This window comes from Ursus maritimus, unplaced genomic scaffold (assembly GCF_017311325.1).
Source record: "Ursus maritimus isolate PB19 unplaced genomic scaffold, ASM1731132v1 scaffold_33, whole genome shotgun sequence".
Lineage (NCBI taxonomy): Eukaryota > Metazoa > Chordata > Mammalia > Carnivora > Ursidae > Ursus > Ursus maritimus.
In genome coordinates this window covers 13,890,263-13,915,335 of record NW_024425897.1, presented here as the reverse complement: position 1 = coordinate 13,915,335, position 25,073 = coordinate 13,890,263, and the positions used below count along the sequence as shown (strand labels likewise).

Sequence of the window (25,073 nt, the reverse complement as noted above, 5' to 3'; positions counted from 1 at the left end):
CATACAAAAAATTAAAATGTCTGATAATAGAGGCACAGAGATACGGGAGAGCATAATAGACTACATTTTCCAAAGATTGCCTCCCATCTCAACCCATATGCTCTACTTCCAATGTGACACTGATATTCCTCCAATAGGATGGGGGGGGGGGCATCTATGTTCCCTCTCCTTGAATCTGGGCAAAACTTTGCTACTGCCTCCACCTAGAATACAGCAGGAGAAACACTGCATGACTCAAGATCAAGGCTAGATCATAAAAGGCAAAACAATTTCTATTTGTCTGGTTTTTGTTAGAATACTTGCCTTTGGAACCAAACTAGCACACTGTAAGAAAATTTAGGCCACATAAATAGGTTATGTGTATGAGTTCTAGCCAAAAGACTAAGCTAAGGTCTCAGCCAGCCTCAACCACTTGACATGTGAGTGAGCAATACCTTCAGATAATCCCAGTCCCCAGCCTGGAGCTCCTTCTGCAAAGGCCACAACATCACTGGACCGTCCCTACTACACCCCATTCAAATGCCTCACCATTAGAATAGGTTTGTAAAATTAACCATGTATAGTTTTTAGGCACTACATTACTGGTAGCTTCTTATACCATGAAAGTAACTGGGACAGGAAAAATTAAAGTACACCACTGTAAATCCCATAAGTTATAGGTGAAGTGGTATAACATTATTTCAACATAGTAAGAAATTAAAGATATACTATAAGCCCTTTATCAACTAAAAATATAAAATAAAGACCTAAACCAAGAAAAAAGATAAAATGGAATCATAAAAATTCTCAACAAATGTTAAAAAAAAAAGAGAGAGAGAGAGAAAATAGGAAAGGAGAAGGAACACATGGAACAAATAGAAAACAAACAGCAAGAAAGAAAACATGGGGGTGCCTGGCTGGCTCAGTCAGTAGAGAGTACAATTCCTGATCTTGTGGTCTTGAATTCAAGTTCCATGTTGGGCACGGAGCTTACTTAAAAAGAAAAAAAGAAGGAAAAAAAAAAAAAGAAGGAAAATATGTTTAATACAAGCATATAATTGCAGAAAATATAAACAGTCTACTTCGATTAAAAGGTAAATGTTGTCAAGTTGCATAAAAAAGCAAGCCTCAACCATATGCTATCTATAAGAAACACAGTTTAAATATAAAAACACAGCTAGATTAAAAGGACTGAAAAATACAGATAAAGGCAGACACTAAGTTAAATAGTATAAATATCAACAAAGTAGATTTTGGAACAATGAGTATTAGGAGGGATATTAATAATGATAGAAGGATTTATTCATCAACAGGACAAAACAATCCTAAATATGTATATACCTACTAACAAAGCTTTGACAGTCACAGAACTGAAAGGAAAAATATACAAAGCAACTAAAGTTGGGAACTTTCAACACACCTTTCTCAGTAACTGACAGAATTTTAAAAGTCAGCAAGGATTTGAACACTATAAACCAACCTGACCTAATAGATATACTATTTCACCCAATAACAGCAAAATACACATTGTTTTCAAGTGTACCTGAAACATTCACCAACATGAACCATATTCTGGACCACTTAAGAAAAACAAAACACTATTACTTGGGAACAAGGGAGGGGGAAAAAAAACTACCTGAATTTAAAAGGACTGAAATACTACAAAGAATGTTCTCTAACTGTAAGAGAATTAAACTGGAAAGATGCACTTCTAAATATATAAGCCATGGGTCAAGTAGATTATAAATTAGAAAATACTTTGACTTGAATGAAAATGAAACATCAAAATTTAAGGGACACAGCTAAAGAAGTTCTTAGGGGTAAATTTATAGCTTTAAATGGTTACACTGGATAAGAAGAAAGGCTTCAAGTCAATGATCTAAGCTTTCCTCTTGAGGAACTACAAAAAGAAAAGCAAATAAAAGGCAAAGCAACAAGGAAAGAAATAATAAAACATCAATATAACACAAAGGAAAATACTATAAAACAAGCAACAGAAAGTGATTCTTTGAAAAGATAAATAAAATTAATAAACCCTCTAGCTAGATTGATCAGGAAAAAGGGACAAGCCACAAATTACCACTATCAGGAATGAAAGAAGGGATATCAAAACAGATGTTATGTAAATAAAAAAGACATGTTAGAGAAAATAAGACTATTATCAGAACAAGAAAATATTATGCCAACAAATTATACAACCTAGAAGAAATGAGAAGACAAACTACCAATTGCAACATGAACTGTGACTACTTGAGTATTCATAGAAGTTTTATTTATAATAGCCCCAAAATAAGAAACAGTACCCATCAACTGGTGAATGGTAAACAAATTGTGATATACCTATACAAAGGACTGTTGTCCAGCAACAAAAAGAACAAATTTCTGATACACCCAACACGGGTGATCTCAAAAACATTTCTCTGAATGTTTCTAAAGAAGCCAGAATTGACTGTATGCTACATGACTCCAGTTATACAAAATTCCAAAAAAAGCAAATAATGACAAACAGCAAATCAGTGGTTGCTAAGTGCCTAGAAATGAGAGAGAAGCGTAAAGGATTATTTGGAGTGATGGGAAGAAATATATCTTGACTGTGCGATCCCACAATAGCATGTATTTGTCAGAAACTCACTGAATGATACACGTAAAATGGGTGAATTTTACGGTAGGCAATTATACCTCAGAAAGAAATTTTTAAAATTAAATGGAGTAAGAAAAATCCCACAGTTAGAAATAAGAAAGGAACCACAAACGGCACAATAAAAGTGAACAGAATTATCAGAGGACGCCATGCATACTCATATGCTAAAAAATTTTTTAATTTAAGTTCAAAAGATAATATGCTACTAAAATATTAGATGCCAAAACTGGTACAAAAAGACACTAACAAACCTGCAACAGAAGACGCTGACCAAGATAACAAATTACCCAACCACTCCTTTTTTATCCCGACAAGAGCAAAAAATCCAAAACCCAGTTTTACAAAGAAATTTTGAAATTTCTTACAAAAATGTGGCATGCTGCCCTTAAGGTACTGTGGAGGAAATTTTACTCAAGTCTTAAAACTGAAATTATTAAAACAGAAAACTACAGGACAATCTTATTTATGAATAATGATGTGAGAAATCTGAAATAAAATTAAAGCAATACCTCAAGAGATTTTAAAAACTACTAAATAGGTTTTATTCCACAAATGCAAGCATTGTTTTTTTAATAAGTAAAACTACTGATATCATACAAACAAAAGATTTAAGCAAAATGTCATGACAGCAATAGACTCTACATAATTTATACGACTCAACCAAAGCCATTCCTTTTCATAAAAGGCAATAAAAAACTTGTTTTTTAATACGATTAAAACAATCCACACCACAAATTTGATGGTCTTCCACTTTAAAGACAAAGAAGTGCCTTGCTCAGTTATTTATAATAGCATATATTACATATTCTTTACTCCAGAGTAACTGTTTTGTTACTCCAGAGTAATTTTTTAAGGGCCAAATAAAACAAGAGAATTACAAAAACTACTGAAATATATATATCACTACTTCAGTCTGTATATAAGCAAAGAATCATTAGAATAATTTGTCTACTATAGTTGTTCAGTATAAAGCAAGTCTGCAAAAACCAGTAGTACCCAGCTAGAAAAAGAATGGGAAAAGGTCTCCATTAAAACAGCAACAAAAAATATAAAATACTTTGTAACTGGTGTAGTGAATGTTTAAAAAAAAAAAAAAAACTTTAATGGCAGAAAACTTGGTTAGTTATAGAAAAGAAATATACCATAACATCACAAAAAAGACAATTCTGTCCAAGTTAAATAATAAATGTAATGTACTTCCAACTGAAACACTAACAAGATATGTTGTACAACTTGAAAACTTGGAAAAATAAATGCGGGGAAAATCAAAGAACGTTCTGTTAAATCATGAAAAGAGGATTAGCCCTATGAAATACTAAAGCAATGCCTAAGCAAGGGACTGGGTCTCAAACTGAAAAATGACTTTCTCTTGCAAAATAAATGCAAATAGGCTGCTGATTCATTCATTTGCTGGCCATCACTGACACTAGTTTCTGTTCAATGTTTAAATGGCACACTCATAATAGAGACAATCTTTCATTTCCTAAATCATAGCTTATCTTATCTGTGGTACAGCTAAAATGAACAATTCATGACCAAGACAGAATCCTTAACTGAAAGCTCACGTGTAAGAAGTACTGCAGGTCAAATGCTATTTTTTCTTAAATGTTTCTAAATGAATGTCTTAAATTCTTCTGTTGCATTACAATTTTACCATATCATACACACTGAAATAAAGCCAGAACTTTTTACTTGTCATGTGGACAACAGAAGCTGCAGTCACATGCAATTTGCCTCTGGAAAAGCAGCTAGCTGTCCACTTGAGTTACCTAACAGATTTTAGGATATAAGCTGACCCTCACTCTCCAAAACACTACATACCTGGTCTGTATTAGCTAATTCTAGAGGCTTTTTCTTCACCAAGTTAGGATTTAATTTCCTGTCCTTAGCCTTTGATGAGATTTGATACAAGAAAGAAAACACAACCGTCAGAGCAGTACTTCCCAAAATAGTGTTAAGGGAGAACTGTTCCAGGTATCACGATGCCAAGCAAACTATTCCCTGAGCAAGTGTCTTTTAACATTTAAAACAAAATTAAACAGGTTTCTTTTTTACCACCTGACTTATCAGACCTCATAATAAGCTAGTTCAGACTATGAATTTCCAAGAGAAGGATTTAATATGCAGCCTTTCTCAAGCTTACTTGATTAAAGGTTCCCTTTATTCTCAGAGAACCATTAATGGCAAAGAGCCTAGGCTTTGGAGTAAACTATGTTCAAATTCTAGCTCTGCCATTCATTAACTATATAATCTTGAGTGAGTAATCATTTTTTCAACTGTAAAATTGTGTGTGGGGGGTGAGCAATACCCATACTTCAGAGGACTGATTTAAAGATAAATTACATACCCACAGACTGTTAAGAATATATAAACCTAATGAACTTTCAAAAAATTGCAATTTGTCTTCCTGAGAGCAAAAATTAATGATCTTATTCCCATATACTCCCTCTTTCTCCCTTCCTTGCTTTTGTCTTTTCCTTTCAGTTTTCATTCCTGGGTTTAACATTACTATTTGATCTTCTTTTAATTTAATTTAACTGTTAGTTAAGGCAGCCATACACAGAAGCTCTCCTACATAACTGACTTAAACTGTTCAACTAAATACTGGATAGAACAAAAAAGAAACATGTTAGTGGGGTTGAGACACATTACTTAAGTGAAAAAAGCAAAACACAGCATTACAGTGTGTAGAGCACACTATCACTTCATTAAAAAGGGATTAAACAAAAGAATGAAGTCGAATGCTCACCATATACAAAAATGGATCCCAAATAGATCAAAGTCCTAAGCATAAGAGCCAACACAATAAAACTCAAAGAAGAAAACACAGAAGAAAAGCTTCACGACCTTGGATTTGGCCATGATTTCCTGGATATGATGCCAAACGCACAGGCAAAAAAGAAAAAATAAACTGGGACTTCATCAAAATTAAAAACTTTTATGCACCAGAGCAAATTATTAACAAAATCAAAAGGCAACCTATGGAATGGAAAAAAATCATATGACTGATAAGGAAATGATATCCAGAATATATAAAGAACTCCTACCACTCAACAACAAAATCAAACAACCTGAATAAAAAATGGGCAAAGGACTTAAAGAAACATTTCTTCAAATATGTACAAATATCCAATAAACACATGAAAAGATGTTCAACATCATTCCTCATTAGGAAAATGGAAATCAAAACCACAATGATACCACTCCACACCCATAAGGATGGCAATTATCAAAAAAACAGAAAATGACAAGTGTTGGAGAGGATGTGGAGAAAACTGGAACCCTATGCACTGCTGGTGGGAATGTAGAATGGTGCAGCTACCATGGAAAACAATATGACAGTTCCTCAAAAAATTAAAGAATGATCTGTGGTCCCACTTCCGAGTATATATTCAAAAGATTTGAAAACAGGGACTCGAACAGATATTTGTACAACCATGTTCACAGCAGCATTACTTAATAATACAACAGCCAACTGATGGATGAATGGATAAAAAGAATGTGGTATATAGAAAGAATTGAGTGTTATTTAGCCTCAAAAAGGAAGGAAATTCTGACTCATGCTACAACCTGGATGAAACTTGAAGACATTATGCTAAGTGAAATAAGCTAGTCACGAAAGAAGAAATAGAATATGATTCCATTTAAATGAGATACTTAGAGTAGTCAAATTCACTGAGACAGAGAGGAGAATGGTGGCTGCCAGGGAAAGGGAGGAGGATCGAATGAATTAGCGTTTAATGGGTATGGAGCTTCCATCTTGTAAGACGAAAAAGTTCTGGAGATGCCTGGTAGTCATGGTTGCACAACAATGTGAATGTACTTACTAATGCTGCTGACCTGTACACTTAAAAATAGTTAAAATGGAAAACTTCATATTTTGTATATTTTACAATAAAAAAGAGGATTACATAGGATTATACTTACACATATGCATTCATGCATACATTTCTAGAAGAATGGAGAGAAAGCTGGTTATAAATTTTCCTGTAGAGGGAGACTGGAGGACCAGGAATATTAAGACTTAATAAAAAGGGGTTGAATATAGTGGTCTACTATACACACACTAAAAACTAATCTATAATATATTTAATGGAATGAAAAGATGTTCAAGGAATTTTAAATAGAAGAAAGGCAGATAACAATATACTACTTGCCATTTAATAACAAAATACTATTTACCATCTAAGATTACTTAAACACACAAACACACCAAAAAGACTCTCAGAGGTGACATTAGAGATCAGTAAGAAAAGGGACTATTCAACAGAGCTGTGACAACTGGATTTCTATTATCCCCTACTAATAGTATACAATAATATAATAATCCTATAATCCTATTACCCTATGTTTCAATAAGACAATTATAGATGTCTTAATTTAGTCTTACCTAAATTCATCTTAATTTAGACTAAATTCTAAATTTAATCTAGATTTTAGATTAAAAACTTGTACATGAAAGGCCAAGTGTTAACACTAACCCACTCCTATTTAGAAGAAAATATACGAGGGGCCCCTGGGTGGCTCAGTCGTTAAGCATCTGCCTTCGGCTCAGGTCATAATCTCAGGGTCCTGGAATCGAGCCCCGCATCGGGCTCCCTACTCAGTGGGAAGCCTGCTTCTACCTCTCCCACTCTGCCTACTTGTGTTACCTCTCTCACTGTATCTCTCTCTGTCAAATAAATATATCTTTAAAAAAGAAAGAAGGAAAGAAAGAAGGAAAGAAGGAAAGAAGGAAAGAAGGAAAGAAGGAAGGAAAGAAAGAAAGAAAGAAAGAAAGAAAGAAAGAAAGAAAAGAAAGAGAAAGGAAGGAAGGATATATGAGAATACCTTTAAGACCTTGGACCAGAAAAGGATTTCTTTTTTTTTTTTTTAATGTATTTATTCGACAGAGATAGAGACAGCCAGCGAGAGAGGGAACACAAGCAGGGGGAGTGGGAGAGGAAAAAGCAGGCTCATAGCGGAGGAGCCTGACGTGGGGATCATGTCCTGAGCCGAAGGCAGACGCTTAACGACTGAGCCACCCAGGCGCCCCCAGAAAAGATTTCTTTTTTTTTTTTAAGATTTTATTTATTTGACAGAGATAGAGACAGCCAGCGAGAGAGGGAACACAAGCAGGGGGAGCGGGAGAGGAAGCAGCAGGCTCATAGCAGAGGAGCCTGATGTGGGGCTCGATCCCATCACGCCGGGATCACGCCCTGAGCCGAAGGCAGATGCTTAACCACTGTGCCACCCAGGCGCCCCCAGAAAAGGATTTCTTATGACACTAAAGCACTCACCAAGAGAGATGGATTCTAGTTGTAGGTATAAACCCCAGGAAAACTCTTAAACATGAACCCCGACAATATATACTATATATATAAACATGAACACACCACAGAAATTTTTGAAACATCTCCAACCTAGAAACCTAAATATCCATCAACAGGAAAATATATAAATTATGGTATAACTCATAGGGTAGAACATTATAAATTCGTGAAAATGAGTGCAATAAGTGGGACACATCTTGAAAACAATATTGATTGAAAAAAGCAAATTATAAGACCACATAATTTATCTTTATCACACTCAACTGTAAAAGAAATTAAAAATAAACATTACGTTGTACAGTAAAACATTAAAACACAGTAAATGTAAAACCAGTTTTTTAAAAAGGGAATGTTAAATACAAAATTCATGACAGCAATAGGGGAAGGAGGACAGTTAGGAGGAGGGACCAAGGAATGCACAGGAACTTCAAGAGAGTACTGGTAATCCTGCAATTCTTTCGGTGGCTGGTGAGGTTCATGAGTGTTTATTATGTCTCATAACTTATATACACGGAACATATATTCTTCTGTAGATATTAAATATGACATAAGAAGGAAAATACAGTATGAACCTATTCCTATTTCTGTGTAAAAAATGATTTATAATTCCTATAATAACCCAGAAGAGCTGCATGAAATGTTGCCACGAATTTTCTAGGTAAGTTAAATTTTAGGTAACGATAATTTTATTACTTGAGATTTCTGATTTTTCATGAACTTGTAATTAAACAACAGTCACAAGCATATGCATTTTTTTAAGACCTGCAAAAGGAACACCTGGGTGGTTCAGTCAGTGAAGCATCTGCCTTCGGCTCAGGTCATGATCCGAGGGTCCTGGAATTGAGTCCTGCATCGGGCTCCTTGCTCAGCAGGGAGCCTGCTTCTCCCTCTGCCTGCTGCTCCCCCTGCTTGTGCTCTCTCTCTCATTCTCTGACAAATAAATTAAATCTTAAAAAAAAAAAAAGATCTTAAAAATATGCAACAAATTTAATGAAGAATTGTCAGAGGAATAAGTGGTTTTTTTTATCTGTTCAACTGCCTTTTCCAAAACTGAACCAATAATATATGTATTAGAGTTCTATAATCTCTTATCTGATACTCTTACAGCCAGAGAATCCCAATTTTTTTTTCTTTTAGAAAGGCAACACCGAACATGTATTAAGATTATGTAACATACTCTAACATCAAGCAGTACACCATAATCAAACTCAAATATTTCTGCAACAAAGTGAAGAGTCACACTAAGAAGGATAAATAGATAATAAAAAGAACTTCATGTCAGGTCTTGGGTTTTTTGGGTTTTTTTGGTTTTGTTTTTTTTTTTTCGGCCACCAGAAGAGGTCTAAATTAGGTTTTATCACCAAAAGAGTGGAATTGTTTAGTGCACAGGACCAAAGAAGTAAGGCTTCCAATTCTGTCCCCACTAGGCCAACCAACTTGGAGCTTAGTCACTGCAGGCTGTGCACTCAGTTGAGAACAAATAAAATAATTGTTAAATGAATATTTTATAATACCAATAAATCAAAGCATTTCAAATTCTAAACTAAAAAACATTTTTCTCTTAAGGCTAAAGCTTTCGAGCACATTTCAAAAATGAAGTTAATGAACAAGTGTCAAACTAAGTATTTGGAAATTATCAAAATCATAATGTATATAAAAAACCTTGACACAGCCACCCAGTAAACTGTTAACCAAAAATAGAGTACCACTCATGGTATTCTTTAGTTCCACAACTGGGCACTAAGGACCTACAACTCATAAGGACTTCACATGATCTTCAAATTTAAATCCATGAACCCAACAAATGGGCCCTGGGCTCACACTATCACAAATACCAGGACTGGGTTCAAAAATGAGTGCAATAGGATATATCATGTCAATTAGGTAGCGACCCTTGTTCTCTCAGTCACAATACCATTTATAGACCACAATCGTAAAGCAAGTGAATTCCATTTAGAATAACTGCATGTCGATGCTCAGATAAACCAGAACCATGGCCAATGGAACATTTGTTAGAACATTAAGACATCCAATAGTCAACAATACTTAATGCAAAGGTCAAGTATGGTGAAACTATTTGTGTCTAACGATGCAGGTGCTCTTAAGATAAAGTCTTTTTCTTTTTTAAATCCACTGTCACTGGGGCACTGATCAGCTATCTCCTTATCCCTAACCCACCTTTGTGGCAATGACCTAGAACTGATCATAGACATCAGGGGGTCACCACTCAACTGCCTGCAGGGGCTAGGTAAAGCATATAAACTAATGATGTAGAGATTCCGGGCACAGCAAAAGAAAGTGGTGGGCACTGAGGAAAACTAGAAAATATAAGCTACAGGTGAAGGAACTCAAGTATTAAGACACTTGACCAAATTCAGACACTTGACCAAATTCAGTCCCTCTAATAATCAAATGATTGACAGGACACACCGTCTATACAATGAATGGCCCATTCTGAAATCTCCTCTTGAAGTTGTTTTATTTACATTTGCTGGCATTGGACCCCACAAATGCCAGCAGTCTCTAACAACAGTGTAAACTCATGGAACAGAGAAACCTGTTTATTCTGACTTAGTTACTACAGTGAAGCCCCAGCAGGCATAAAGTCAGTCATTAATTACAGAGATCAAATCTACAGCCTTATTTTGTCTAACCAAGTGAACTATGTGGTCAAACAGTACAAGTGCTATATAACTGATAAAGAACAGGCCAAAGGAGACTCTGAGTATGTAAGAACAACTAGAATAAGGACCAAATAGTGGTTCCTTTATTTGCTAAGAACTATAGAAGATGGTGCATCCTTAATAATGAGGGAGACCAATTTTTTTCTTCCTCCTGCTAACTAAATCTGAGCTATAAGGAGCTTGTCTCTGTACCCCTCTGAAGACCCTCTTCCATGTTTAAAAAAAACGATGAAAAAAGGCAGTAACAATATAAAATTGAAGAAACAGAAATACAGGCTGATCAAGCACTTATCTGTTTTTCCTAAAGATACAGATCATTATATTTGTGAGGAGAAATTCAGATCATAAGCTCTTAGACCTCCATGATGGTGTTGTTCAAAATAGCAGCTGCTAGCCACATGTAGCTATTGAGCTTTTGAAATGTGGCTAGTCTGAACTGAGAAGACTTTGTACTAAAAAATGTAAAATACCTTAATTTTTTATTGATTACATATAATCAACGATATAAATATTTCTGATACATTGGGTTAAATAAACTATTATTAAAATTAATGTCATGTCTTTCTTTTTACTTTTTAATGTGGCTACTAGAATACTTTACATTACATATGTGCTTCATGTTATATTTCTATTGGACAGTGCTAACCCCAAAAAGGTCATATTTTACAACTAACTCCTCTAGTGATTATCTTCCTGGCAAAGAACAGATATGGAGGACTCCCCTCCCCTCCCCCCCAAAAAAACCCAACAACTTCAGTCATTAAACCAGTCACAGTCCCAAGACTACTGATGACGCAGCAAGCTGCCAGAGTAACCTGGGCATTCGCTTACCCAAAATAAAGAACTCGTCTAACAATCATCTGAGGTTAATTTCTTCCTAAATGACTCTAGCATGTAAAATAAATAAGGAGTAGCCTGAAGAAAAATCTGCGAGACGAAAGATTTTTTTTTCCTTAATTTTTTAGGTAACTAAAACTGAGGTGTGACTTTGGTACTACACTGTTAAGTGCAAACAGATTTAACATTTTATTTTTTATTTTCTTATTTTACAAACAGATTTAATATTTTTAAACCACTGCTTTCATCCTCTATAAACCCTTCAATATAAACATTACATAAATAAAAACCACTTCACTCTCATTAGACTGGCTGTAAGAAAAAACATGAACAATGACAAGTGTTGGTGAGGAGGTGAAGAAATTAGAACCCTCACACATTGCAGATGGGAATGTAAAATGGTACAGCTGTTTTGGACAATAATTTGGCAGTTCCTCAAAATGTTAAACACAGAGAAACCCTATGAGCCAGCAATTCCACTCCTAGGTATTTACCCAAATGTAAACATACATACATCTGCACAAACGCTTTTACATGAATGCTCATAGCAGCATTATCCATAATAGCCAAAAAAAAAAAAAAGAGAGAGAGAAAAAAAGAAAACAACCATCACCTAAGAACGGATAAGGAGAATGTGGTATATCCGTAGAACAGAATGTATTTGGCAATGGAAAGGAATGAAGCACTAATCATGCCACACAGATGAACCCTGAAGACAGTATGCTGAGTGAAAGAAGTCAAAAGACCACATACTGTATTATTCCATTTATCTGAAATAGGCGAATACATAGACACCAAAAGTACATCAGTGGCTGCCAAGGGCTGGAGAGAAGGGGGGAAAAGAGAGTAATTGCTAATGGGTACAGAGTTTCTTTTGAGATGACAAAAAATGTTCTAAAAGTGATTGTGGCAATGGTTCCATAACTGTGAATGTACTTAAAAACCACTAGAGTGTACACTTTAAATGAGTGAATTGTATGGTACGTGACTTATATCTCAAAAAAAAATTTTTTTAATAGAAAACATTAACAAAAAATAAAAATAAAATAAAAAACATTGGAGTGAAAACCTAGAGAAAGGGACCTATATGAAATCTGACTATATGATAGACTTCATTTTAGAACAGAAAGAAAATGTGACAACTGTTCAGATGAAAGCAAAGAGGGAACTTCACCTGTGGTTGACTGCATTACCGGTCCTAATTCCTCACTCCTCCCGGAATCTACTCCTTAGCCCTGTGATTTGTAGCTACTCACACAAACGGGCAAGGTTTAGTTTTGTGGCTCCTTGTCTTTGGTTTCCACCATATGACTTGCTTTGGTTGCTTTGGTTGAAAGAATGAAACAGAAATGTGAGTGTGCCAGTTCTGAGTGTAAGCCTCAAGAAGTCTTGCAGGTTTCCACCTGCCCTCCCATGCTTCTGCCACTGTCATGAGAAGAAATCCCCCCGGGTGCTGCTGCCCATTCAGTCTAGGCCCCAAAATAAACACACATGAAGCAGAGCCACTCAGCTGACATACAGCTCTGAAACAAGAAGCAAAGTTGCCCAGCCAACCTGCAGATTGCTATTTTAAGCCACTGCGTGTGGGGATAATTTGTTATGCGGTATTAAGGTAGCAGTAGCTAACCAATACAGTAACCAATACTCTCACTGTATTTTGAAGAGGTTCCATAAACAGTGATGATCAAGGTAGATCTCGCCTAACATCCTGAGCAATGATACTTTCAATTACTTAGAGTAAAAGAGTGAGCTATAGACCTCAAATGATGTTTGACGCTTGTCCCTTTGAGCTCTTAAGCTGAGAGTTGAAAGCAACATACTTTTCCATCTTACTAATTTTACTTTTTTAAGGGTTATTTTAAAAAATCAAATACAGAATATTTATTTTTTTAAAAAACTGGGGGAAGGACACCTGGGTGACTCAGCTGGTTAAGCATCTGCCTTCAGCTCAGGTCATGATCCCAGGGTTGTAGGATCAATCGAGACCCACACTGGGCTCCCTGCTCAGCGGAGAGTTGGCTTCTCCCTCTCCCTGTGCGCTATCAGATAAATAAATCTTTAAAAAAATTAAAAATTAAAAAAAAATCTTGGGGGGGGGGAAGAGGGGCAGAGGGAGAGGGAGAATCTTAAGCAGGCTCCACACAGCACAGGGCCTGACATAGGGCTCGATCACACAACCCTGAGATCATAACCTGAGCCAAAATCAAGAGTCAGATGCTTAACCCACTGAGCCACCCAGGCGCCCTAGAATAATACTTATTTAAATAAACTATGTGCCAAACCACTAAGAATAAAGACACAAAATGTAGTCATGTCCTCAATACTTTACAAAGAAACAAACAACTGAAAGAGATAAGTATGGTGTACTAAGGGAACAAAAAGAAGGGTCAACCAGAAACAGTGAAGAAGAGACTAATTTTTTCTTTAACTTTATTATGTATAAAATCAACAGGACTTACTGACTTGTTTGATGATGATTAAGAATGTCTCCAAGGTCTCCAGCTGTGACACCCAAGCCAGAAGCTCTCGATAGCTACTACGGGACTGGCTAAGACTGCCTCATCACCACATGGTGACTCATTATCAACTTGTAAGTCTACACTGAAGCACAAAGCTAGATCTGCAGAGCTGTATGGGGCCATTTGCACCTCTGCCACATGATGACTCTCATTGAGTTTTCCTATTCTAGTAGCTGGCTATCTTTTCCAGTTGGTCTCATTATTTGAGCTTCCTGATGCTTAAGTCTCTAACCCTCACTTTGTTTCTACTGTCCAGTCACATCTGCTATTCACTGTTCTCTCCTGCTTCTACTTGTTATTCCCTTTTGTTCCACGTTGGTTGATAATTTGGCGTTGGCTCTTAGAACCTTTGCTATCCATGAATAACAGCCTGATATATCACCCTTAGGTCTGTAGGTTATTTTCACCATTGCACAGCATACGAAGGTACAAAACAAAAACAAACTTCTAATCCCCCAAACTTCTGGTTTACGTCTATTCAAATGACGGTGATTTAATTCTGACCTAAGATGGAGGTACTGCTGTATCTATGCAATTTAAAATATTCACACACCGGGCCAAGAGATTTTTTTAAATTGCCCTTTCTGAATTATAATTACTAAACAAAAGAAAAGAAATGAGTTGAAAGAGAAAACAGACTTAGAAATAGGGAAAAAATGAAGGCAAAATAAGTTTCTATTTTAAAATTTTTTTTAGCTCTTTAAACAAAAGCTTAAGTACAAGGAATATGAATTTCTGAAATAGAAGACAGAAAATGTTACATTGCTCAGAAGGTATTTTCCATATAGCTTATTGCTTCTCACACCTCAAAGGAAGTTTCCTGCAAAATATTTCATTTGAGCAGGTCATTGAAACTTGTTCCTTGCTGATCCCCCCCCCGCCGCCAAAAAAGGCAAAACTTTTTCCCCTTTAAAAAAAATAATATATGTCACAAAGTGCCTGTTTGGGAGATAAAGTATAAATTAACGGGTAGCAGTTGGTCTGTGGTCAGGTTGAAGAAGATGAGATAAATGAAGATGATGACTCTAAAGAGCCTGTGGTCCTCTGTAAATGTCTCCCTTAGGTGTTCGGTTCAGGGCCTGAGCAACTTTCCCTTCTCAACGTGTATGGATATTAGCAAGTTAGGCAAATCTGGCCACAACCCTTGATCCAACTTAACAGTAACAATTTTACTTTTGTATTTTCTTCCAAGAGCCATGAGATGTTAGGTAAGTATTCCCTCTTCTGTGTGCTCTGTCATTATATTTTTAAAGTGACATTCTATTCTAAAATCCAGCACCTGGCAAATTTCACCTCTAAAATACTCAATCTTTACAAAAAGAAAATCTCAGCCTCTACTATGTGTAGGCCCTTACATCATGAAATTAATTATTTTGATCCTGTCCTTACAGAATTCATGCAAGGTGGGAAGATAGCCATGTAAATATATTCAATACGAAGTCAAAAAAATCATAAAAGTGCTGCCACATGACAGAATCAGATAAAGAACTACAGGCATCGGAAGACTATTTCTCCTGGGCCAATCAGAAGGTTCTGTAACAAGAGGACAGCATTTCAGCTGTACCTTGAAACACACGTAGGACTTACATATTTAGAGACTTGGGAGAAAGGCCAACCAGGTATAGGAGTCAGCTTAAATAAAAGGGGAAACAGTTAGTAACCCAGTTTGGCAGAAATAACAAGCATTTTAAAGAAAATACAGGGAAGTAGGGTTACAAGGCAAGATTGTTTTGAAAGTCAGGTCAACGAGGTTGGATTTTATACCAATACAATTAAAAACAAACAAAACACAAAACAGAAAACAAGACCTTCAAAAGCAATATAATCTGAACTAGTGGCAATGTAAAGACAGAAAGAAGCAAAGACTAAATGTATACACATCAAGTGTTCATTCCCCATTAAGTTCCCTTCAAAACTCCTATCTGAAATCCATGATTAAAATAAACAAAAATCTCTAAATTTAAACCAGTTAAAAAAAGAAAAAGTCTTTCCAAGATCAATTTCTCCTTCTCTCTACCTTTAAATATACAATTTTCCCCTTATCAAAAAAAATTAAAATAAAACCAGAAGACTATGGCCCTGTGTATATCAAGCATCCTACCTTCTTTCCTTCTGTCTTTCTCATCTTATCTTGGAAACAAATGGCCAGTATCCAAAGGATGCCTTTATTTCTTCATTACCCTGACCTAATTTGCCTTTCACCGTCACTACTCTGATCTTTATTAGTGCACTTTCATTAATGACTTCCTTCGCAAATTCAACAGCCTGTTTTTTCTTCATTCTCTTTGAACCGGGTTGCCTTTGACACTCTTGCCCCCCCAAAATTCTCTGTGCCTTTTCTTTCATCGCCACTGAGCTTTGCTAATTATCCTACTTCTGATGGAGCTTCCTTTGACACCTCTTCTCCCTCCCATTTCTCAGTTGTTGAGTTTCCCAAGCCTCAACTTCCAGGCTTCCATTCTGGCCTCGGAGCTACTCTCTCCCTCGTGGTTAACTGACCCCATCTCAAATCTTTAACTCTCACTAGCTGGCCCCAAGTGGCATTTCTGTAACAAGACTAGACTTGAGTTTCTATGAAAGTTATGTTTGAAAATATTTTTAAGGTACTGGTGCTTGCACTAATCAATGCAGAGTTAAGAGAACTCAATCTCTAAAACTAACTTTTTTTTAAGATTTTATTTGCGAGTGTGCAAGAGCACGCACAGAGGCGAAGAGAGAGGGAGAAGCAGACTCCCTGATGAGCAGAGAGCCAAACACAGGGCTCAATCCCAGAACCCCAAGACCATGACCTGAGCCAAAGGGAGACACTTAACCAACTGAGCCACCCTATGTGACCCTAAAACTAACTTTTACCTCTAACAGTATTTGTGCAAGCATTTTTGAGAAATGAATGTAAATTTCGGGGAGTTTATAAAGTCAGCGGAGCATACAGTCAACGGTTTAAAAGTTAAGGCTGTCAGGCAAAGCCCAAAGATTTACAAGTTTGGAAAGTAAAGTTAGACAACACAGGCAAAAATTAAGACAAGGAAACAACAAAGTCAAGCACTGTACTTAAGTCAAAATGTCCGTATAACCAAGTTGAAGAAAAAATTAAAACTTTGCTGTACATGTCCTTTTTAGGTCCAGAGCGAAGCCAAAGTCTGAGGCCCTCAGATGAGGGGAAGTGGGTGTGCCTGGCAGACCGTGGTGTGGAGTAGGGAAACAGATAAGAAACTGCTAACAGCCCCTCCTTGGGCATTTTAGGGTATGAGTATCCTGTGCATTTCAAAGAAAACCAGGAAAAGACTAGGATTATCCACACCACTGTTCTCTTCCCTCATTTCAGTATATGATGCAGGAAACTGCATTCCAAAGATCAAATAAAACTTTTATGAAAAAACTCAGCCTTTATTCGATTCACGATTTTTCTTCTTTATTTTTGGACTATGAAATGTGACTAAAAGATGGCCTTATAGCACATTTCAAAGGCAACAATATTAATCAATGACAATTTGCAAACTATTCTCTTTCTTTTTATATGGCATTATTTGGATTTCTCAAAAGAATTCTCACCAGACTGGACATCTCGAAGTTTAAATGCTGGTTATATTATGAAATGAGAAAAATCACTTCTGTAGTGAGGAACTCTGTATCTGGAACCCGTCTGGATCTAACAATGTAGAGCACAAATATCTTGCTTTTACAGTTCACTCAGCAATTTACAAAGCATTTGCACATACATTATCTCATTGAATCCTTGCAACAACTCTTTGGAGTAGCACAGGCATAACCACTGTACAGAATACAATACTGGGACTAAGACAAGATCACAGTTCATCAGAAATGGAAATCACCCTCAAAGAAAAATTTTCCCAATTCAAAGAAACCAAAACGGAATTACAGATCCTCATATTTTAGAATTTCAATTTCAAACAAAAATTTAATCAGTGGCATTAGCAGAATCGAATACTTTTTGAGCAATCACTTATATTCAATATAATTCACAAACATGTAAAAACCAAGTAGAGCACATCTCTACTTAGGCACACTTTTTTTTTTTTTTCATCCCTTAGTGGTTCTTCACTATCAATACCAGAACTCCAAAACAGAGATTATCAAGTCTTCTTACCAAGTTACGGTGAAACCCAAAAACCAAGAAATGGGATTTTCAATTAGGTCTCTATTAGGCTAATGTATATCCATTGGCCTAATACCCTAAAAGTATTTTCAAACCTAACTTTTCACAGGCACTCAATCTAGCCTAATTATATCTAATGAGTGGGTCTCTTTTAAGCTGTGGCCCTAGTGCGACCTATTAATAACATCTGGGAGGTAAGAATTCATTGTGAGGATCACGGGGACTAACTGTAGATTTTCCCTATAAAACTGAATTTGGTCACCTGGAGCCTCTCTAGACACCTAAGAGGTTAAAATTACAGAAGAGGAGTACTGTACCTCTAACTTTTTAAGTGAGGGTTGGAAAATATTACAGAAACTTCTTGCAAAGTTGCAAAAATTTCTTGATTTATACATACAACAAATAAAACCAATATTTTCCTTTAGCTCCCAAGAAGCAACCATTAAAGTCCAGAAAATATATTCTAGAACTTAACAAATCAAGTCATACTGATGGCTCTAGTGCCAGGGACAACATGACATAAAGTTCAGATGCCAAATGTAGCCAACAGCACTTGGCTAGACACCCTCCTCTTAGGACATCCCCTGATTTTCCCTGAGATAGTCTGACTAAATGTGAGAATGATAAAAACTAAGTTATTAATGTTGAAGTAAAATATAATTATACAGAACTCCATAATACCTCAATTCATGGCATTCGTCATCTCTAAAATAAATGGTCACATAGAAATCTATTACAAGAAATGCGTAGACATTAGGCATTTTAATTCATAATACCACTTGGTAAATTATAGACTGATATGGTTAAAGACTCTCCAGCTTCCCTCTCCCCCAACCCCAGGCTTCATAAGAAACACTGAGGAAAATTATTTCAGTACAAATTCCTGGTCTTAGTTTCAGTTAATTTCTGTCTGAATCATGCATCACCAAACCATTATTATAGCACCTTACTACAAGCAAAACATGTTTTAAAAGTGAGCAAATCTAAAGTCTATAATGTTAGACACACATTTTCAACTAGTTTCTCTCTGAAAAACTTGCGTAAGATGCAAAGACCATAAGATACAAAGAACAGATATAACAGATACAACGATACACAACAGTAATTGCGTAGAAGTGACCTCCATAAAGTTCTGGAGATCTGTGTTCTCATTCTCAGGGGTAGCACTATTTGCAAATACCTAGCAGGATAAAGCCCATTACCACCACAGAATATTATCTCAATATAATGCAATCCTTAGAGTAGATCTTAAGATACATAGCCCAGGGGGAAGTGTTCTCATTCATTTGTTCAATAAATATTTACCAGCTACCCATTACAAGCCAGGCACTGGAGACAGTACCAAAATAGAAAGATTCTTAGCCCTGTGCAGCTTTTAGTTTGTTTATTGTCTGTCAACCCTCAGATACACACAAGATGCAATCATGAAGAGCCCACTGAAGAACCTGGATTTTATTCCAAGTGTGACCACTGAAAAGTTTTAAGCAGAGGACAGGCACCATCTGAATTAAGCTGTCAGAAGGCCACTCAGGAAAATGGCCATCATGTGGAGAATTGGGGGCGGGGGGACCCAGTGAGGAGGCCAATAGGGAACTCAAGCAAAAGATGGGCTGGCTTACAGTAGGGACCGTGGAAATGGAAGTAGATTCAGTGACACAATCTTCATGTTAAACAGTCTTGACTTTCAGCCCTTTTACCATTTACATGTTATTTGGCAAGTTACTTAAATTCTTTGAGCCTCAGTTTCCTTACTTAGCAATGCTTTAAAGCCCTAGCACCCAGAAAACACACAATAATTATGATACTACTTTGGTAACAAAATTCATCTTGATCAAGGTCACATGTACTTATTTCCTTTTCCCTCTACACCAACATTAACCCTAATATAGGTAACTTTTACCACCTAGATTCAAGTACTACATTGACTCCATCAAGAGAGAAGTTCCTAAAAAAAAGAGACAAGTTCCTATTTCCCACAGAACTCATGCTAAAACAACTGCTCATAAATATATATCGAGGAAGGTGTTTTTCTCAAATTAATAAAAATCTAGTTTGCGCCTTCTATTTATGTTTTCACATGCATTCTTTTACATCCTCAGTATACAAGTAAAAAGGATACAAGCTGAATCTTGTGGTTACATCGTGATAAAGATTGTGGTGTTACTACCAATTATTTTTAATGTCATCTGTCAACAGCTTTTATTTAAAACTTTATTAAGGATAGCATTACTCGTTCTTATAGCACTGTGACACCAGGAAACTAAGTTACCAAAAGCTCTCTTTTGTAAGTATTAGGATTATAATAAACACTCATCTATCTGTAGCTTTCCCTTATACTTTGCTGAGTATTGTTTCAACAAAGGATGAACCACCCTGAAAATCTAACATATTCAATCAGCTTGTTCTAAGCAGAAGCTATGGGTAAGACAATGTGCTAAGTATATGGGAGGACAAAGGGTAGTGTAACAGTGTCCTTAACCTCAAGGAGTTTACAATCTAATGAAGAAGCTAGGTATTCACACATGTAAAGGAAGGAAAGATGCAGACAGACTACAAGTATCAAAAATAGAGATCACTTTCAGCTGGGATGTTCAGAAAATGCTTCTCAGCTACATGGAATTTCAGGTGAACCGTAGGGTAATGGGATTTTGATAGAATTTGCTAGGAAGAAGTGTGATGAGGAAAACAACTTTCAAGGACAAGAACTTTGTTTTTCGGAGTTGCTACCTAGACATTTTACAGTATGATATCTGTAATCACACTCAGAATCTGGACATTTAGATAAGGATTTGAGTTTAGGATGCCCACCACAAGTCCCTGCTTTGCTTCCCCCTCACCCCCGCCAGCATCTTTAAAAATAACCACCAGAGGTAAGCCCCTCAAATTACTGACCTCCACACCAATCACCTTATAAGTAATAGGTGTTTGCTACCCTACTCTGTGTCTACTGTTCATGACCTGGGACAGAGAACTGCCATTTCCCTGGCTCACTGGGCCCCATGGTTTCAGCTACCAGGGTCAACCACAATCTGGAACCAGATGATTCTCCTCCTCACGTATTAATAAGGTCAACAGTAGCCTAATGCTACAACACAATATCTATGTCATTCATCCCACTTCATATCATCACATTAGCATTTTATCATCTCATATCATCACAAGGGTGAATACAGTACAGTAACATACTCTGAAAGAGACCAAATTCACATGACTTTATTATTACAGTATATTGTTATAATTGTTTTATTTATTAATCTCTTAAGAGGCCTAATTTATAATTCAAACTTTATTATAGGTATGTACATACAGAAAAAACATATATAGGGTTCAGTACTACCCTGGATCTCAGGCATCCACTGGGATCCTGGCATGTAAACCCACAGATTACGGGGGACTACTGTACTTCCACTGTATGGCTATACTGAAACTGCACCTTCAACTGAAACGACCCCTTGGATTTCACTTCCCCAAAATGGGAGCTCCGATGCTGAGAGAGCTACCTCCCAACTACCTGGGTGACCTGTGCCCCCTCATTCATCAGGTCATAACCTACATATTCTTAATTCAGTACACCCACTCTGGCTTTTCAACACAGAAAGCAAACACAAGAAACCAGAAAACAGCATGAACAGCATGTGTAGAATTTTTTTTTAAATTAACTTTTTATTATAAAAAATGTAAACATGTCAAAGTATACAGAATAAAATAATAAACCTCCAAGTACTCATCACTAAGCTTCAACAATTACCACCTCATGGCCAATCTTGCTTTACAATTTACATATATGAAAATTCTGGGGCACCTCCTCAGTGGAGCTCATGACTCTTGATCTCAGGGCTGTGGGTTCAAGACCCATGTTGGGTACAGAGATTCTTAAAAATAAAATCTTTAAAAAGAAAAAAGAAAATCCTAAGGAACCTATTTTCATTCTTCTGACATCCACTTTCTACATTCTTCACTGATTCCATCCTCAGACAAATTTATACTGCCAAAGTAGTCCCCACAAGGTTGATTTTCCCCACAAGGCTACATACAAATGAATGAAGTAAAAGTCCGTTAAAAAAACAAAAAAACAAAAAAAAAAACCCTCCTATTTACATGAACCAAAGGAACAGTGACAAAGATATTGCAAAATGAGAGATAATCTAAAGCTCAGTTCACATGTACTTTTGGAATACCTTTCCATACTTACATTACGAGAATAAAAACAATGATGGCAGAATTTGTCAAACAAAATAAAACATCACAGGTGAAGTATCTTGAACAAATCACTTGGCCTCCTGAGCCTAAGTTTCCTCCTCCATAAAACAGAGAATGATCACCTACCGCAGGGACTGGTGAGAATTAAACGTGTACCTTATTGCCACATGGATAATTACCTACAGTAACTATCAGAACCTAGAAAGCTTCCTGGTTGGTTTCCCAATCCTCTCTCCTCATACACCTCCCTCTCTCAAGATGATGTAAAAACTTTCTCCAACTCAAAACTTGTTAAAGTGAGAGGCTAATAAGCATTCTGATTTCAAGGAGCTTCTTTGCCTGTAAAGCAAAAGGGGCTGAGACTGAAGTATTTCAGTAGGATAAATATTATAAACTACCAAACTTCACAAAGTAGTCCCTCCTCAAATAGCAGAGCCATCCAACATCACATAGAGATAGTGTGTGGCCAAACTATCTAGTAAAATACTCTCACTTTCCCCACTTCTTGGCCACTGTGTTTACTCCTTCAACCATCCAGAGTCTCTATATGGCACAGTAAAAGAAGGGCAGCCATCAGGACTCTCAGCAGGGCCAGTTAGTGTGAAGAGCTCAAGATGAGTTAAGTTAGTTATGGAACTTAATTCTGTCCTTAAGAAAGCTCAAACTGTAATCCTGTGTTCCATATTACCTGCTAAGGAGAGACAGCTCACTGTTGCTCATAACTATCCAATTAGTTAACGCTTTTAAAAACACACTTGCAGTCACAACTGTTCACCAACGTTTTAATTCTTCTTTTAGTGTTACTTTTTTTTTCAAACTCTGTTATCTTTTTTTAACACTTACGTTCCCTTTCGAATTATCATCTTCCATCACCAATCCTCTTTCCCTATGTGAAGATACAATGACTTCCTGACTTACCTATCATAACCTCGACCACCACAATCATCCACTCCGTTAAAGCCCTCTACCTAAATCCATTCTTTATTTTCATGTGTTACCCATTTCTTTGCTGTTTCCCTAACTATAATGTAATAAAATGTAACACTTTACAGTTTGCCATGTGCTTTGCAAAGTTATTCATTTAATCTTTACAACCTATGAAAAAGGCAATTTCCCTATTTAATAGACGAGGGAAAAGGAATGGAGAAATTATCTTGCCCAGTTATAAAGCAAGTTAGTGGTGAACAGGACTTCCAAACAAAGTCTTCCAACTCTAAAAGCCATGCTCTTCCCACTCAGCTGTGCTCTTTTCTAACAAGAGAAAGCAGTACAATTCTGTCTGAAACCACGTTTGCTTCAAAGAGAAAACCATCTTCAATCTCTTTAGATTGCAACCAGATTTCCCATCCCCCACCCACCATCCCATTTCTTTCTTCTTCACCCTCCGGTTATTACTTCCTCCCCACTATCCAATTTCCACCCTTCAAGGAAACTATCATCATTCCTTCAACCCCTCCTGCAAATATTCCACCTCCACATGCTAAAGGGAGGCCTCTCACCCCCCTCTCCCCAAACACTGCCCTCCCTTCTCAGGATAGGTAAGTTCTCATTCCATAAATCACATAATACACTTCTCAGTCCTTAACAAGCTATTTAATAACTTTAGATGTCCTGTAAAAATGGACATAACTTGCAGATCTTCCATCTCCATACCTGACCCAGGGCAACAGGCCACTTTAAATTCTGAAGAAGAGTACCAACTCTCACAAAGATTCTACTCATGCCTTACTGCCACCAACGACTTCCTTTCCAGAACGTGGTTATCCGAACAAGATCCCCTTCCAACCTCTTCACAAGGGTCTCCCCTCCATGGTTCCCAAGACGCTCCTTCCGCGGTTTTCCTTCGGTCACACCCGGGCCTCTGCCCACCTTACCAACTCTCCCTTCACTCGCCAGCCAGGTGCTAAGCAGCACCCCAGCTAGACGGCTCCTCCTCTCCCACAACTTCCAAGTTCAGCCTCTTATCACCTGTTTTTCCCACCAGCTTCCTCGCAGCCGGGTGGCCCACCCTTGCCACGGCCCGCCTCTGCCCACCCTTTCAATCCTCCTGCCCAGGAGCCACCCCCTCAAGTCAGTTCCGGGGTGCCCACGGGATTCAACTTCCCTTCCGTGGGCTTCCCACCTTTGGGGTCATGCTCCCCTTCTCCATCACCTGCTCCGCCCATGACCAGATGACATCCGCCGCGGCCGCCGCCGCCTCCATTCCCCGTCCTGGACTCCGGGTCCCCGGCCGCTGACCGCCTTCCACCAGCGCCAGCCGCCCCCTCTGGTGGGGACGAGGGGGGCGTGCACCCCCAACCCGCGCCCCCCCCCCAACGCGCACCTGTTCCTCCTCCTCCTTCCCTCCCCCCCCCACGGCAGCGCCGGTGCCCCGACCCCCACCTGCGCCGCGCCCCGGCCTCCCAAACCCCGCACTCACCACGAGTAGGTCTGCTCCGCCATGGCGCTGAGTCTCGTGGGCTCCGCTGCAGGCTCTGGCCGGGCCCGGCGGCGGCGGGGGGGAACGAACGGGCGGCGGGCTCGCTCGGGCCGGGAGCGGAAGGCGCGGCCGCGGCCCGGCGCTCGCTCGGGGGCTCGCACGGCGGGCGGGCCGGGAGGGCGGCTGGCGAGGAGAGGCCGGGTTCCGAGGCGGCCCCGCTCCCTGGGCCCCGGGGCGGGGCGGGCTCAGCTCTCGGCCTCCCTCACCGGCGGCGGCGGCGGCGGCTCCGCTGCGGCTCTAAACCCAACATGGCGGCGGCGGCAGCAGCGCTGAGAACAAGGGGGCCCCGGGGCGGGCAAGCGGCA

General features: G+C 38.1%; 1 protein-coding gene across 1 annotated transcript in view; it reads right to left on the bottom strand.

Annotated features, from left to right (window-relative positions):
• SPPL3 (signal peptide peptidase like 3) overlaps nucleotides 1-24,819 on the bottom strand; it is a 139,649-nt gene extending 114,830 nt beyond the window's left edge. The window contains exon 1 of the mRNA XM_040619834.1: nucleotides 24,709-24,819. Within this exon, the coding sequence (XP_040475768.1) occupies nucleotides 24,709-24,731 (23 nt within the window). The 5' untranslated portion in view covers nucleotides 24,732-24,819. The remainder of the gene's footprint in view (nucleotides 1-24,708) is intronic.
• Between the last annotated feature and the right edge of the window lie 254 nt (nucleotides 24,820-25,073).